The 16,058-nt window shown below is 35.1% G+C and overlaps 3 protein-coding genes across 5 annotated transcripts; 1 reads left to right on the forward strand and 2 right to left on the reverse strand.

Moving 5' to 3' along the window:
- Positions 1-209: 209 nt before the first annotated feature.
- Positions 210-4,135, reverse strand: LOC140871534 (uncharacterized). Of its 2 annotated transcripts, none has more exons than XM_073274074.1 (6): positions 3,832-4,135; positions 1,973-2,559; positions 1,674-1,866; positions 1,351-1,415; positions 968-1,178; positions 210-789 (listed from the first exon to the last, which is right to left on the reverse strand). In XM_073274074.1, the coding sequence occupies exons 1-6, from the start codon at positions 3,949-3,951 to the stop codon at positions 448-450; spliced, it is 1,518 nt and encodes a 505-aa protein (XP_073130175.1). In that variant the 5' UTR covers positions 3,952-4,135; the 3' UTR covers positions 210-447. The 2 variants fall into 2 exon arrangements, with proteins under 2 accessions (XP_073130175.1, XP_073130176.1); XM_073274075.1 differs by having other exon boundaries at positions 647-881.
- A 1,786-nt stretch (positions 4,136-5,921) lies between these two features.
- On the reverse strand, positions 5,922-8,969 carry LOC140872262 (uncharacterized). 2 transcript variants are annotated; one of them, XM_073275079.1, is made up of 5 exons: positions 8,609-8,969; positions 8,049-8,190; positions 7,585-7,676; positions 6,915-7,017; positions 5,922-6,272 (listed from the first exon to the last, which is right to left on the reverse strand). In XM_073275079.1, the coding sequence occupies exons 1-5, from the start codon at positions 8,903-8,905 to the stop codon at positions 6,115-6,117; spliced, it is 792 nt and encodes a 263-aa protein (XP_073131180.1). In that variant the 5' UTR covers positions 8,906-8,969; the 3' UTR covers positions 5,922-6,114. The 2 variants fall into 2 exon arrangements, with proteins under 2 accessions (XP_073131180.1, XP_073131179.1); XM_073275078.1 differs by having other exon boundaries at positions 5,922-6,275.
- Positions 8,970-9,362: 393 nt separating this feature from the next.
- On the forward strand, positions 9,363-15,546 carry LOC140871227 (uncharacterized). Its single transcript, XM_073273642.1, has 14 exons — positions 9,363-9,498; positions 9,596-9,743; positions 10,127-10,245; positions 10,355-10,436; positions 10,987-11,135; positions 11,863-12,003; positions 12,089-12,199; positions 12,378-12,489; positions 13,362-13,502; positions 13,623-13,660; positions 13,735-13,827; positions 14,457-14,540; positions 15,071-15,220; positions 15,300-15,546. Exons 1-14 carry the CDS (start codon positions 9,430-9,432, stop codon positions 15,432-15,434), a joined length of 1,572 nt encoding a protein of 523 aa, XP_073129743.1. The 5' UTR covers positions 9,363-9,429; the 3' UTR covers positions 15,435-15,546.
- Positions 15,547-16,058: the final 512 nt, after the last annotated feature.

Below are 16,058 nucleotides of genomic sequence, written 5' to 3' on the forward strand. Positions count from 1 at the left end.
ACTTATTCAACGCCTTTGAAAGTAAAATGATGATGATGATGATAATAATAAAAAATAAATAAACAAATAAAATTTAGATATTGGAGTTTTTAATGCTTTTCATTATTTTGAAAAATATAATAAATGTTTAATTTTTCCTTGTCCGTTTTTACAACTCTCTCATTCAAATAGGAACCGATTTCAGCATATTCATAAACAACGAATTAAATAAAATCATAACCAAGATAAATCCTACAACGAAGTTCTTGCTATAAAACAGACAACTAAAAATGGAACCTCATGAAACTGTGTGCTATATATCTTTTCTTTTCTTTGTTGTTAAACAGCAACTGTGGTATGTATACGTATATCGACTCATACTGATACAATAAGAACAGACAAAACTTCAAAGAAAAGAAAGGCAAAGTTTATAATGGTCAATCTTCTCTGTTTTCCCTGAGTCTCGCATCATTGAAAATGTTGTTCCCATGATTCTACTAGTTGTATATTCTTCTGTTTTCCCTCAAGAAGAGCATGAAGTGTCGCAGGATCGTGTGGCGGAGGCATGACGCATGGATCCCAATAGCTAGGCCCTTTAACCAGAGAATCCGTCATGAATTTCTTCTCCAATCCTTGTGCATGGCAAGCCATTGATTCCGAACACAGCTCGACTGCTTTCTCGGGGACGGTGGGCTTGTAGGTTAAAAGCTTAGCGTACTCGTTCAAGAGATGAAGCATGTAATCGTACACGTAGTCCATCTTTAGTTCCTCTAGAACGAATTTGCTTGCAGTCTGGCCGATGGCTTGAGCCTGTTTTCCAGAGTATGAAACATGTGTATGGTCGATAATACGAGGGACGATGCAAGAACTCAATTCTTTTAGCTCGTAAAGTAACTAAAACACTGCATTTAGATCGTTTGCAATGCTCACACAAAGTTCTCAATCCATGGGTCATTGTAATTACAGAGAGAGAGAGAGATGATCATACCTCTTGTTCATGGCTATTTCCATGGTCAACTGCATATTTAATCGATCTGCACTTATCGTCCTCCCTTATCGGCCAGTAATGTTGCAGTGGCATCAAATATCTAGTGAAAAAATCATAGTAACGAGGCTTTACAAGCAACGTCACAGAATTGCAAGCTAGAATGTATTTCTCGCTCACGGACCATGCTGACCCTTCAATGTAAATTTTGTATCTGTGTATATTGCATGATGGGAAAAAAAAACGAATGAAGCTGTTGATATTCTTAAGCAAACAATAAGGAAACAAGTCCATGAAATCATATCCCCATATCCATATAAAAATAACCTGCAGTTTTGATACTTGAAAAAAAAACGAACCCTATATAAATAGTTCATCCGTCACACCTGTGAATGCATTGGCTCGCCAAGTCGGATTGCTTGTAACCTTGATCTTGTTCTTGTTTCCAATCCTGCAAATTTATTTCGAGTAATTATTGGTTCAGTGTTCTAACATTTCCCTGTCAAATGCCAATCTCTGTGTAGGTTCTATCAAAATTCTTGATTCCTCCCAAGAAAATCACATCAAATTAAGTGAATTGTTAAATCCTATCATAGCTCAAAATGAAGCTTCTAATGATTCAAAACAAATATAATTTGACGAACTTGTGCAAATTTCCATACATCAATTCTTATTGAAAGTAAAAGTCCAAGAGGAAATTAAACTTTACCTGTGCGTATACACGAGCATTCCAATCATGTTCATCAGAAACATTACACTTGAGCAAATCCATCCTGGTGGCAGCAACGACTGGATTTCCCTTCCAGTAAGCATGCGGTTCCCTATCCTCCCATCTGGTCCTCATGTTTCCTTCTTTGATATCTTTGGACAAATCATTCCATGGTTTTATATTTATCTCCGGCCTAAGCAATCAAATCTAGTCTATAATTCCACCAATGCTTCGGTCACACATTATACTATATAATCAAGATTATATATTATATGTACTCCGACGAAACAAAAACTTACCATCCCCAGAACGACCAATCTGGAAACACTAAATCATATGTTGCATCGTCGCCACAGTATCTGAACAATGGTGGTGGAGCTTTATACTGGGGCTCGTGGAAAGTTTCTTTCTTGATGACCGGCCAGTCTACACAATCAAACATCAACTCCAAATCCGGGACTTTTCCAGGGAACTTCCTTAGCAATTGCAAGATCCCCCAAAGAGTAAACGTATCTCTACTTTGAAATGATTTTCTATATGTTTCCACATATGCTTTCCCGTTTAATATCACCAATCGGAAATTTGCTGTTCGACTGGCACTCATCACCATTTCTTTAGTGATTCCTGTCTCCCTCCATGGCAACAAATCATCATGAATCCAACGGAAGTAACCGGGACACGAAGGTGGTGGGCTTAAGTAAAGGTTGTCGTTTTCTGATGGATTTTTGGAAGGGTAATAATTGGCGGGGCATGTTCCAGGCAAGGCACCAGGTGAACAATTCAGTGGTATTTCTATGATCTTGGGATGGATTTGAAGTGTTTCGGGAGGATGATGATACATTGTTTTGGTAGTTAATACTGGTTTCTGAGGGTTTTCAGGCATGACCTGCAAGAGGAGACATTAAACAAAATTTGAATAGGATTGTTAGTCTTTGTTTGAATGGTAGATTTGTGAAGGAATACAACACAAAGGCATCCACAAGCATATGAAGAAATAGTGTTCAAGTTGTCTCTAGACAACTATTTCTTTTGCATTCTCAACAAATGACAGTAGTTTCTAACAAAGGCTATATTTTGATTTTGTAAATATAAACTTTACCACTTCTTCTACAATGATAACATCATAAAAACACAAAATATTAGTTATTGAATGATATATACAGTCGACCGAGACTGTAATTTGACTATATAAAGAATCAAAAATTTATTGAAAAGTAAAAATTTCTCTTATAAAAATAAAGATTTCCAGAACAAATCAAAATAAGAAACATAAATGCTAATGCTCCCACCAATTTAGAATCCAAAATGGCCACATTACTATAAAGGTTTGTTTACAAACACTAAAAAAATAAGATTCTCGGCTTTTGGCCTAGAAATTGGTTTTGTGTGCTTCGCTAACTTTTATTTAATTTAACGAAATCCAAAAATTGGTGAAATGTTGATTCTACTTCTAAGAAAAATGATTCTGGCAAAAGTAGTATCAGAATCACTTATATCAAACACCATGATCATATTCTGATTTTCAACTTTTCATTTTTGTTCCAAATCACTATGACTTCTTATTTTTCCTCACTTCTTCATAATTTATAAACTTAATCATTTCTTCAGATACAAAACCTGTTGTAAACACCACTTAATTAATCCCAACTATACCATTACACTAATCAAGATATATTTTAAGCCCAAAACATTTGCAAGTAATACCAAAATTAAAGAACTCATATAACAAGTGTGACACAAATTAAATTAAACTCATAGTTGGCTCACATTTATTTATTAATTAATTACTTACCGACAGATTGACAGAATATAGTCTTCACTGCGTGCATGCTTGTTAGTGAGCACTTGGCGCACGATAACGCGTATCCAGAATTTTCTCCTCATTCTCAAATTTATTAATTAGTCCATTTATTATTATCATTATTTCTTTCAGGAAATCTAATATTCTTATTATTTCTTTAATCAATCATTAAATTTTTTTCCTTAAACAAGAAAGTACCAGAACTACCAAACGACGCCGTTTACACCAGAAACATCGTCCAGAATCAAGAAACAAATTATAGCCCACTGAACAACAAGGCATAATATAGAGAAGATCACCCTCAGAAGATTAATGCTACATAGTAACATAAGATGAAAACGAAAATGGGAGACTCACAGCAAGCGACGGTTCCAGGCGGCGCGTGCAGAGGAACGCGCCGAAAGACATGAGGCAGACGAAAATGAGGAGGCCTATCAGCGAAGATCTTCCAAGCAACCGGCGGATCATTGCTTCCATGTGTTCACTTCAGAGTCGAAATCCCACTAAGATTTCGAGGTATTTTTCAACTCTGGTGGCCAGCTGCAGGCAGGCACAGATTAGTTTTGTCGGAATCTGTGTTGCAGTTTTTTAAGCAAAGGGCAGCAACTTTTGACTTTTTTTATGCTCATTTCACGCACATCCCATCACCGATTTAATGTTTGTGTATTTTACACACAATGTATGATATATATATATTAATCTTTGCGAAGTTTAATTTCGATTTGTTTATGTATTAGTAATCTTTTGCATACATTGTATAACAAGTAAATATCGAATAAATAGAATTTTTTAATCATTTATCCTGATTATTTAACTACATTTAGAAAGTTAGTTATTATACATTAACCAAAAAGTTAATTGAAAGACAAATTTTGGCTGGTATTTTTATAAAATAAAAGTACCCGTTTATTTAGTTTTGACTTGTGTTTACATTTGAGGTGAAACTAACCAACGGTCAACAGAGTTAGATTTTCAAAATTATTCTCTATATCAAATTTCTTTTAAAAAAATATTATTAATGTTATTTTTGGAACATATATATATGTGAGATTCTTAATTAGGTTAAGACTGAAATGAAGTGGTAATTAATTAAACTAAAGTAAGCTAAAAGATGTGCTTAGAGAGGTGCAGAATCTTGATATACATGCAGTGTTGTAATTGGAGGCGCGAGGGCCGTTAGACTTAGACCTCATCGTTTCGTGTGTCTAAGCGGTTGAATTTTTCCATGTCTAATTATTGAATTTTTCCATGCCTAATTATATATAATCATGCCTGAATGAATAATTAAATATATATTATTTAAGTTTATTATATTTTGAATATAAAGTGTATAATATATTGATAATTAGAGTTTTTTTTAAAAAACAAATTTGATGATTTTTTACCATCCTGAATTCCTGACTCAGACCGCCTTCTGAAGCATCTTAAAGCAAAGGCGATGCAGTCGATAGCTACCTACAGCCGGACATTGTTTAAGCGACTTGACCGTCATTTAGAACGTTGTATATAGTGGTGCAAACGAATCGAGTAAGTTAGTGAGCTTTACGAGCTCGCTCGATAAATATTTGATTCGTATTCGAGCTTATCGAACTCGAGCCGAATTCGAACATTTTTTCGAGCCGAGCTCGAGCCAAAATTATTATGTTCGATAGTTCGCAAATAGTTCGCGATCTTTAATATTTAATTAATATAATATAATTATATAATAAATATATACATTTCGAACTTTATCGAACATTTCGAGTTTTTCGAACCATAATATCCGAGCAATAGTTCACGAATAGGTTCGAATATTTCGAGCCGAACTCGAAATCAAACTTCATTTCGAGCCGAGCTCGATCCAAAATATTTGAAATTATCGAGTTTCGAATCGAGCTCGAACATACTCTTATCGAGCCGAATTCGAGTATTAAAATTTTATCATTATTCGGCTCGATTCGATTCATTTGCACCCCTACCCCTAGGTGAATACAACAATTTTTTAAAACAAAATTCAAAACAGAGTGCCGACTAAAATGGAACCAAGCTTATATACATAATTATGATTCTTAAAGTAACACTACTCCTCTTCCCGAAGTGAACATCAAATTTATTTTCGTTTTTAATACAACACTAGTGTATTGATGCACACGATATGTGCTTGTATATTGCTTTTTTATTAATGTGAATTAAAAATTATCAAGGAACTAAATTGCAATTATAAAAATTACCGAGAAACTAAAATGCGATTTAAAATATTGAAATTTTGAAAAAAAAAATTAAGAAAGATCAATTTTTGTAAAATAGAAGATGGATGATGTCTAAGGGAGAGATTCTTTATGTATAAAAAAAAATAAACATAAAATAGTAAACAATACTTTGGTATAAAGTTCTGTATATTATAAACATATAAAAATAATTAATATCGTATAAAATATTGGAATATATTCTAAAAGATGAATTCCCATATACATATATATAATTATGTATTGCCAGAAAACTAATAAATGAATACTGGAAGCACAATATGTAAAAGAGCAAAACGGAGAATGCTTTCAAAAAAAAAGAAAAAAGAAAAAAAGAGCAAAACGCAGAAACGATTCAATTTCTATTAATTCTAATTGAAATCGACGTTTCACACAGTCCATTTCTCTTACATATTCAACCAACAAAACTGACCACTTTAGTTCTCTGCTTATTATCGGATTTTACACTCTTATCTTTCTCATCAGAAACCTGAACAGCCGCCATGAAGTCATCTTCAAGGTCGTCTCCACTAACAAACCTGGTGATCCGATTAGGCCTTTCTTGAATCTCAGCTGCTAAAACACGGCGATTAGCGAAAGGCAAGAGAGCATATGCATGCAAATGTCACATATATAAATATAATTGATGTATAAGTTTTAGTTATTTCAACTTCCATATCATAACAGCTGAACCAATGAGTAAGAAAATATAGCTTTCTTTGATTATGCTTCAACTTCTTTCTGAAAATTCAAGAAAACAGAAAAAAGTTGTTTTTTCCACGATAGAATATAAGATAGAAAGCTGTATCTGTTTCCATTTCAAAAACACTTTAAAATCCAGCTTACTGAAACTATTAAACTAAATAATTCTGCATCCAAAAACACGGTCCAAAATGTATAATTCTTTGAGATATTCTCACCGATCTAAGACCGGTTGATCCGATCAACACCTTTAGTGAAAATTAAATTTTTCCATCAGTCTCGCAAAACTGACCTATGAGACGGCCTCAGGAGTTTGTGTGCATCAAGAATATAATCAACACAGGCAAATTGGCCAATTTAGCTCCTTTTCATCAAGACAAGATATTTGAAACTCAACCAATGTGTGATACACATCTTTATCGGTGGTAAAAATATTGAACACCCATGGCAAGCATAGTAATGGCATATCAATGTAACATAGTTTCAGCATGCACTCATACACACTGTACTTACATGAATTACTGGATATCCGAAAACCTTTAGAAGTTTGGCTGTGTTTATTAGGACAATCTTTGGCCAGATGCGTGACACCGCCACAAATTTTACAGCACCCACCCTGCACAAACATTTTGCAAAACACCGAAAACTTATTAGCCCCATAACTTGCAGAGTGGTGTCAATAGATGCAAAACTGAGTGTAATATAGTTAGGTCATCAAACAAATCCCATTAGATTTTTTTATTATTTTTTTTGGGGGGTGGGGCGAAATTGGCAAGAAGAATGGGGAGGCTGAGATGAAGATTATTTTGACTTCTATGATTTCACCAAAATCATTTTTTTTTCCTTTTTAATTCGAAGACTTCTCATGTTGGGATGGTGGTGGTGGGGCGAAATTGGCGAGAAGAATGGGAAGGCTGAGATGAAGATTATTTTGACTTCTATGATTTCACCAAAATCATTTTTTTTTCCTTTTTAATTCGAAGAGTTCTCATGAAGAAGTTTGTTGAAGGTATTAGCAAATAGTAAGGAAGCGCCAAGGGTCAATCAAAATGGTGGTTTTACTTATCATAAGCAAGAAAACCAGTTCCTTATTCAGAAAGATGATGGAAAAAATGGCAAATTATGTCACAGCATCATGAGTCAATCATGCATCTTCGTTTGTGTCATTATAAAGAGAATGTACCTTTGGATAGATTCCATGAGTATTCTTAGGACAATTTTTACTCAAGTGCCCAGACTCATTGCATATAAAGCAATTCGCGTATCTAGTTCCTCCTGTGACATCAAAACTGAAGTTCAGAAGACCTTTCCCAAAACCTAGGCCGCACAGACGAGCCAACTTTTAATAAAGTTGGAATTTACATCCAATCACATGATTTAAAATGAATCAGTACAATCGAGTTAAAATTCTGTATGTATATCTCCACAAATTTGAAACAAAGCGGGACACCACCAAATTATTCTCTTAGACCTGGTCATGATTGTATCCCTACCTCAATTACAACATGAAATCTACGGCATGGCTGCAAAAATCATCTAATACTGATCAATAGAAATCTAGGCGCCGAGATTATAAGTCAATTCAGGTAATTATATCTGGAAATAATGGGGGATGCACATAATTAAGTCTGAAGGGAGAATATTTACCATCTTGAAGAGGATACGGACATTTATCCAGCGAATGTCCCATTTCTCCACAATTGTAACACAATTTCCTGTCAACGGACTCTTCGTCCTTGTTAGGGCAATTCTTTAGACTGTGGCCACGATGCCGACAGAACAAACATATCTACATCAGTAAAAAAATTAACTAGTGTCAAGGATAGTACATTTCCTTCACGTAGTAAATGCCCAACAAAATATTCATACACTAACTAAGAAGAGGGAGCAGAATATAGCAATTTAGAGTTAAAAAAAAGAGCTAAAAATCTCCAAAAATATATACATACAACATTAATGGAAGTTTCAGTAAAAACAATAGAAAAAGAAAAGAAGTAAACACAAACTTATTTTTGGTCAATAGAACGCAAAAGCTCCTCAAAAACAATTACAGAAACAATAAACCCAAGGGAATGAACTGGCAAGCATTATAACACAATATATATATATATATATATACACACACACAGAAATACAGATACCCAAATCCTTGGCCATCGAGTACCCAGATACCAAAATCCAAAACATAATCAAACAAAAAAATTAACCTTATTCCTTTCCCACTCCATTTTTTTGGGGCAACTTTTAGCAATGTGGTCAGGCGCTTTGCATATGTAGCAGCTCTCGCCGGGCTTCATGCCAGCAACTCTAAGTGGGTGCCTTTTGTACGAAGACTTCTTCGGCTTATTCGGATCAATGGGTTTCAACTTCTTGCGTTTGAATTTGCCATACTTCTTCTTTACCTTGTTTGGGTCTTTCGGCGGCGTTGGCTCCGGCTTAGGGAAGAGTTCTGGGTTCGAATCCTTGAAGCGTTTCCGCGCCGATCTTTGCCTTTGGCTCACCATTCCCTTCTTCTTTCAAGGATTCCGCTACTTCTACTGTGGAGTTCGAAATCAAGAATTGAATTGAAGGCTGTGAAGTGGGAAGGGTTTGCGAAGGAGAAATCAGAAATCTTCGTTAAGATGAAGATGGGCTGGATTGACTCGGAAGCCCATGTCCCAGGACAGAAAGAGCCCAATACTTAGTCAACCCATTTATCCAAGTGGTCCAGGGCAGAAAAAGCCCTACCAAGACAACCCATCTAATAATCCCAATGGCCCATGAGAGGGAAGCTCAATACCAAGTCAACCCATCTAAATATCCCAATGGACCATGACAGGAAAAGCCCAATACGAAGTCAACCCATATAAATATCCCAATGGCCCATGACAGGAAAAGCCCGTACCGAGTCAACCCAACATCTAATTATCCCAATGGCCCAGGACATGAAAAGCCCAATATCTATCCAACTCATCAAATTCTCGACCCAGCCTATGATTAACAAAAAAACACAGACGCATCTTCTTCCTTGTCGTGGCCTGCAGCTGCAATGGTGTCGCCGCATGGAATTCTACTAGCGAATCACATAATATCTTCTTTTTACGGAGATCAGTGCTCGGTGACCACTTATCTGATTTCCCACTATCAGTTTCATTCTCCCCCGCTCTGTTTTCGATTCTAATTTTTACGTTTTCTGCAATTTTTTGGCTTTGCAGAAAGTTTGCGACTGTTTATTGCGCCGAGGAGCCATATCCCTAGCTCAGATAATGCGATACACGGAGCTCAGCAAAGAGAGTGTCGTGAACTGCTTGCGTGTTTTATTCAACCAAAATTGTGTCCAACCCTTCGCAATTCAGCAGGAAGGTATAAGTGGCGACCATTTAAATTCATAGCAGTAGTTTTTTTGGTGAATTCTTTGTATTACGCTTGAATGCGAAATGTTTAGGGCCATGCGGATGTAGGGGCTAACTTGTTTTTAAAAAAGTTTAACTTTTTCTTGTTTGAGGGAGATTATTGGTCCTCTCCCGGAATTTGGTGGCATTGTTTTGAATATTAGTACACTGTATGTTAGGGATCAAATAGTTATGGTATTCACGAGAAGACTAAAAGTTAGATAATTTTAGTTGCTGGACTCGTTATTATAAGCTTTCCACTAGCAGGAGTTATTTTTTTATTGCTTGTTGGTTATGATTGATCGTTAAATGTTCTTTTGGGTCAAGTAATGTTTTGATTCTTTTAAATTTTAGGTGGTCATCGTGAGGTGCCAACTATTGTCACACAGTATATTGCCTTGTTTGACAACATTATTCACAAGTCGAGGGCTCATAAATTTATGCAAATCGTATCGGAGGAGCTAGGAAGTGATGTGAGTATTGTTTGTAGTGATTTTTTTCTGGTTAATTTGTTGTTGCACTTGTGCCTTCTGGTGTTGAAGTTGGTTTCTGGAGCTATTGATTAATTGCTTTTTGATACAGTGTGAGAAAATTTTTGATGGGCTGATTCAGCATGGAAGGCTTTCTCTTAATAGAATAATTGAGAGGAATGAGCAGACCACGGGTAAATCATGTATTATAAAAATATATTTTGATGTTTATTTTTATGACGGATCTATTGTTAACTCTTGCGGTATTTATCAATTTATTGTTGCAATTACTTGGTGGCAACTTCAGGCTGTTCAATCTGAAAATGGATTGATAATAATTTCTGAAATCGTTGACCACCTACCATCTGCACTTTTTTATAGAGTTGTTGGTGACAATGTGATCATGGGTGCTTTTTTGGCATCTTTGCAATTCTAAAGTTAGATAGATGGTGAGGGATTTAGGCCTTGGTTTTTGGAATTAGAATAAAATATCTAATTTCATTAGACTATAAGCGTGCTTCAGTTTGATATTTCTTTTACTCATGTACTCCCTGGCAAAGTTTTTAAACAAAACTTATATATCAAATTATCGATCTTATGTAATAGAAATGTGGGGGTTAACATAAGTTGAATGCATCACCCTTGATTTTGAAACTTTTTAAATAATCTGCCTTGGTTCACTTGTCAGGAAACATCTTGTTAAGCATTTAAGAACCACTTCACTTTTTCTCTAAACTATTGCAGGAATGTCTGATGTTCTGGCTGTAAAAGAAAGCTTCAACAGGCTTCTGAATTTCAGATTTATTGAACGATGTCCTAAACCTGAGCCATTTCTTGCGCCACCTTCTGACGAAGAACCTCCTGCGAAGAAACGTGGTGCCAGGAAAGGCAAGGTAATCGTTTGCTGACTGGCCAGTTCACTAAAAACACAGTATCACTTGTACAAATATAGAGGAAGCAATCACTTCCTCCAATTGTTCGCATTTTTATGGATGATTTCCTATGTCATAACATAGGCTCAACTTAACTAGAAATATAAGGCAATGCCGATGGATAGCAGGATAGGAAATTCATGATTTCTGCTTCAAATATTTTTACAGGTAGGACTGCTCAATGATTCTAAACAATTCAATAAACGTTGATCATTCTGTTTTATGTTCCCCTCAAAATTAGTTATTCCCTGAAGTTCTTCCTCATGCAATAAAATAGAGCTTTAAGCTGTAGTTGGTCCATTATCCATATAATGTATATGAATTTTAATTCTTGTCTCAGATTTGTTTATTATTTTATTTTGTTAGGGAGATTGGTTAGACGTAGGTTATATCCTTGATATGTACATTTTATTAATGAAATTTGTTTCTCAGGATCACATCAGAAAAGCTTAGTTGACTGGTGTTGTGCATGTTTTAGAGTATAATCAAGTAATGGTTCAGATGATGATGCACTGTTTCAGTTGTTCAGTTGTAATTTCATTTGTTTGAGAGCACTAATATGCAGAGTTGGTTGTTCCTGTATAGCTTCTCCTTGGAAACTTTTGATGTTGTTGTGTGGTTAATTCCGAACTAGTTTGTAGAGACTGAAGAACTAGTTGACAAGTTAGTGCTTGTTGTGTAATAACAGACTGAAGAAGAGCAGACAGTAGAGCAGGTTGTTTTGGAAGCAGCTACTCCAATGGAGTCATTAAGATTCTTAGCGGACATAGACTCTGCTTCTGAAGAAAAAAATGAAGAAAGTCATGCAAGAGTGACACTTGGGAAGAAGGTTCGTGTGCTACCCTGTTTTTGAAATTTTTTTAAAAAATTTTGATCGAGTTTTGATAAATATATATATATATTTGATTAAGTAGCGTAAAAAAGAGGCTATGATGCCTGATGAAGATTTGATGGGTGCTGCTGAAAAGAAAGAAGTTATTTGGCGTGTGAACTACGAAGAATTTGTACGACGTTTGAGGGCCAAGGTTTGTTGTAATGGTTACTTCTATGCTTGGTGCCTATGGTTCAGTCTCATTTGATCAGGGATGCAACATTTGATAAAAGTTGTTAAGCTTTATGAATTGTATTTCTCTAATAAGAATCCATCGTGATTTATAATTGCATATTCTCTTAAGTATTTGATTCTTTGCATTTGTGGTTTAGACTTGCATTTCGTACGTAAAAACAAGACTGAATGTTGAGGCTTCGATTGTGCTGAGTGCAATTTTGGAGCTAAGTAAAAACTCTGCTGTCAGGAAGAAAGCTCAAGAATCAGGTAATTGACCCCTGGTTTTCATTCTCAAGTCTACTTAATCCAATGTTGTTGCTCATCTTATCCGTGCTTGGTAGTTACTCTAAGGAATTATATCCACTGTGGGACCATGTTGAGTTTCTTTCCTTTTGCCTCTAGTGTACCTTTAGAAATCCATCACTAAAGTTTGGTCTTAAAAATGATCTGAAGATAATTCAGGTTATGCATTGCTGGTAGTTGATTTCCAAAGCACAAAGACATAGGTGGTTGTGAACTTGGCTTCTATCTGTTCAGATTTATACGACCAGAACATATGTTCGATAACTTGCATCCCTCTTCCACTTTCAATTGTTCCTCGCTATATACTCTTTAGCTTTCGGCTTTCGCAACATTAAATTGCAGTCGATTGCAGAATTTGCTTTGATAAATGTCATTCAGGGGAGAACCCTTAAGAAAGACTCGGAGAGTGATTTCTCTCGCCTCTTAGAAAACACCTAGAGAAATAGTATAATGAATAACAAACTCCCTGAACATATGCTTTCTTCTATTTCCACTATAGAGAATAGATAAGCCTTTAAAATTGGGTTCAATTTGTTTAGCCCCATAGCTAGGCCTAGCCAAATGACAACTGTTCAACTCCTCTTGAGTTGCTTGGATAAAGTGTTTAGTTTAATCTATTCTGTCATGGCTCGTGTGTCCCATTAACTTTTATTTTCCCTACTGGTGCATCTAGAACTATGTAGTTGGTGTGGGTGAATTATGAACACTTTAAATGTTGATTGGTGATCTTTTGGCTTTTGCATGATGATGCTTAGTTTATTGAGATCTCTTCTACTGTGTAATTGAACTTGATGTTCCACTTGGTGAATTCTCACCAGTCTGAATATAATTTCCAGTTGATCTATCAGTAAATGCTATTTATGATGAGGTGATTAAAAAGGATGGTGGTCTTGGTATGGATTTCGATCGTATTAGAGCTTCACTTTCCCAGCTTGGCAGTACACGCTCATCAGCAGATGGTGAAACTTATAGTATTGGTATGGACATACTCTTTGTGCTACTTTCTGGTGCAGTCATCAAATGTTCACATATCAGCAGTTGTTTATCCCTTGCGTTTTAATGCACTCACTGGCTTCACCCTTTTCCTCTCTCAACAGATTTGAAGGGCATCACTGAAAAGGCTCAAAATGAAGAGGTCTGTTATTTTCCTCCATATTCTTGGCTTCTTTTGTGTATGCAGCATCTAATATTAATTGCAATATTTTATAGGTGGAGTCGGTGGTATTGAAGAGATACGGGAGGGAGGCCTACAGGATATTCAGATTACTTTCGAAGGCTGGTTATCTTCTTGAGACTGATAAGGTAACCCTAATAGAGTATTATTTCGACGCTTTTCATTTGGCATGCTAATTTCTACACTGGAGTTGTCACTCAATGTCAAAATATTTATCACTGCACTGATTCATTGACTTGGAACATTCAACTGTTTCCGAAAGGTGGATTGCTCTTATCAGACCATTTTGGCATGTAATTTTCCATAAGCTGTTCTCATTTTGTAGCGACCGATACCTATATTATGTACTTGAGACACTTTCTCTTGGATAGAGTTATAGCAGTTGGCTAGGATGAGAGATTTGGATTATTAAGACATTTAATGTCAACTCATGTATTTTATGATTGGAATTGAATCTGCTCAACAGTTTTCACTGATTCAGCATTAACTTCATAGTCTTTTTTATGTGGTTTTTGCTGGAAAATGTTAATTTGTTATTATGATCTCTGATTCCCTTTTCTACTTGGGACAGTAAACTTCTTTCCATGTTATAAATTGTGAGATAGAGTAGAATATTGTTTTATGGTCTTGTTGGAAGGAAAAATGATGGTAGATTTGAATTGTTTAACTATTCCGGTCAAAACAAAAAAATGACTAGATTTAAGCTGATTTAGGGGAAATGTTTCTTGTGGAGCATCTGATATTTTAACTTCTGTAGATTTCAGATGACACATTTGTTGAGAAGAAAGATACACTCAAGATTTTATACAAGCTTTGGAAGGATGATTTTTTGGACATGGAGGTAACATTAATAGCATTATCATTATTCCAGAATATGCCTCATGTTTAGGCTAGGCATTGATGCAATTCGATTCCATGAAGGCAGCCTTGGATTATTATTTTGTGAAGTTTCACAGATAATAGCATTATCATTATTCCAGAATATGCCTCATGTTTAGGCTAGACATTGATGCAATTCGATTCCATGAAGGCAGTCTTGGATTATTATTTTGTGAAGTTTCACAGATAATATTCAAAGATTCGACCAAAACGAATGTACATATAATGAAACATTACTTGGTAATTGCTCTTGGCTGCTGGCAATCTGTGGCACCAGTCTCTACCAGATGTGCTCAAGAATGCGGTTAGATGTGACAATGTTAACTGGTGAAATTGCAGATATGTAAGCTTCAATCAGAAAGAAAAACAAGGGACTATAGATGTACTGGATTAGTTTTTATGGGTGACATTTTTACCGTTGAGATGCTTTGGAGAAAATAATGTTTGTGTTGGAAATGGAAGAACTTTGAATTCATTTTTAATATTTTGCAGAAAGTTTCGTTAAATGGATCTAAACTCTCTGTATTGCTGCTGTGGAGAGTAAGTAAGCAACCCCTTTTTGAAAAATTTCGCGATGAAATGTACCATGCCGCTTTAAATGTTCGGCTAAGAATCATACATGAAGAAGAGCAGGCAAAAGAGGTAAAATTTTATCAGCTTTTCATCCTTATGTTTTTAGGAAGAAACTGATCGTTTGTCCCCATGATACATGCCGTGGCAGGTTCTTCATTTACCAAGAGAAAAGCTGGTTGGAGAACTGGAGAAAAAATATAGACGATACTTTAGAATTGTGGTTATTTTGGAATCTTCGTTGATAAATCTTGATGATGCTATCATTCTTTTTCATAGTTTTTGAATAACGCTATTTATCCATCATTGTGCATTTCTCCGACATATGAACAAATCTTTTATTTTCTATTTTTTGCTCTACAATTTCACATATTGGATGGTATGTCATTATATATTTTATGTAACTCTTAACTTTGGCATCTTGAATTCTTAATGTGTATTTTGATAAACTAAAAATACCCTCTTTCAAATTACAAAAACATTTTATTTTTATTTATTAAAGAAAGTATAAAAACTTATCTTAGTAAATATGTAGTTTATATAAAACTATCATATCTTAATATATATATTTTTTTTTCTTTATTTATATTTTTCAATGTTAAAATAAGGGCAATTTGCTCAAAAATCTCCAAATGCAAATATGTTTTGCTTTGAGATTCCTAGTCATAAAATGTGGTACAAAACAATACAAGATATGGTACAAAATCATACAACATGTGATACAAATTAACAATAAATGTGGTACAAAAAAGTGGCTAGGGAGTACAGAGCAAAACATGTTTGCATTGGAGATTTTTGAGCAATTTGCACTTAAAATAATCATCTCATCATAAAATAAAAAAAAAATCATTATAAAAACATTATAAAGTTCTAAATTTTAATATATGTAGAAAATTTTAGAATCTTGAAA

The sequence above is a fragment of the Henckelia pumila genome, unplaced genomic scaffold (genome assembly GCF_033568475.1).
Source record: "Henckelia pumila isolate YLH828 unplaced genomic scaffold, ASM3356847v2 CTG_461:::fragment_3, whole genome shotgun sequence".
NCBI lineage: Eukaryota > Viridiplantae > Streptophyta > Magnoliopsida > Lamiales > Gesneriaceae > Henckelia > Henckelia pumila.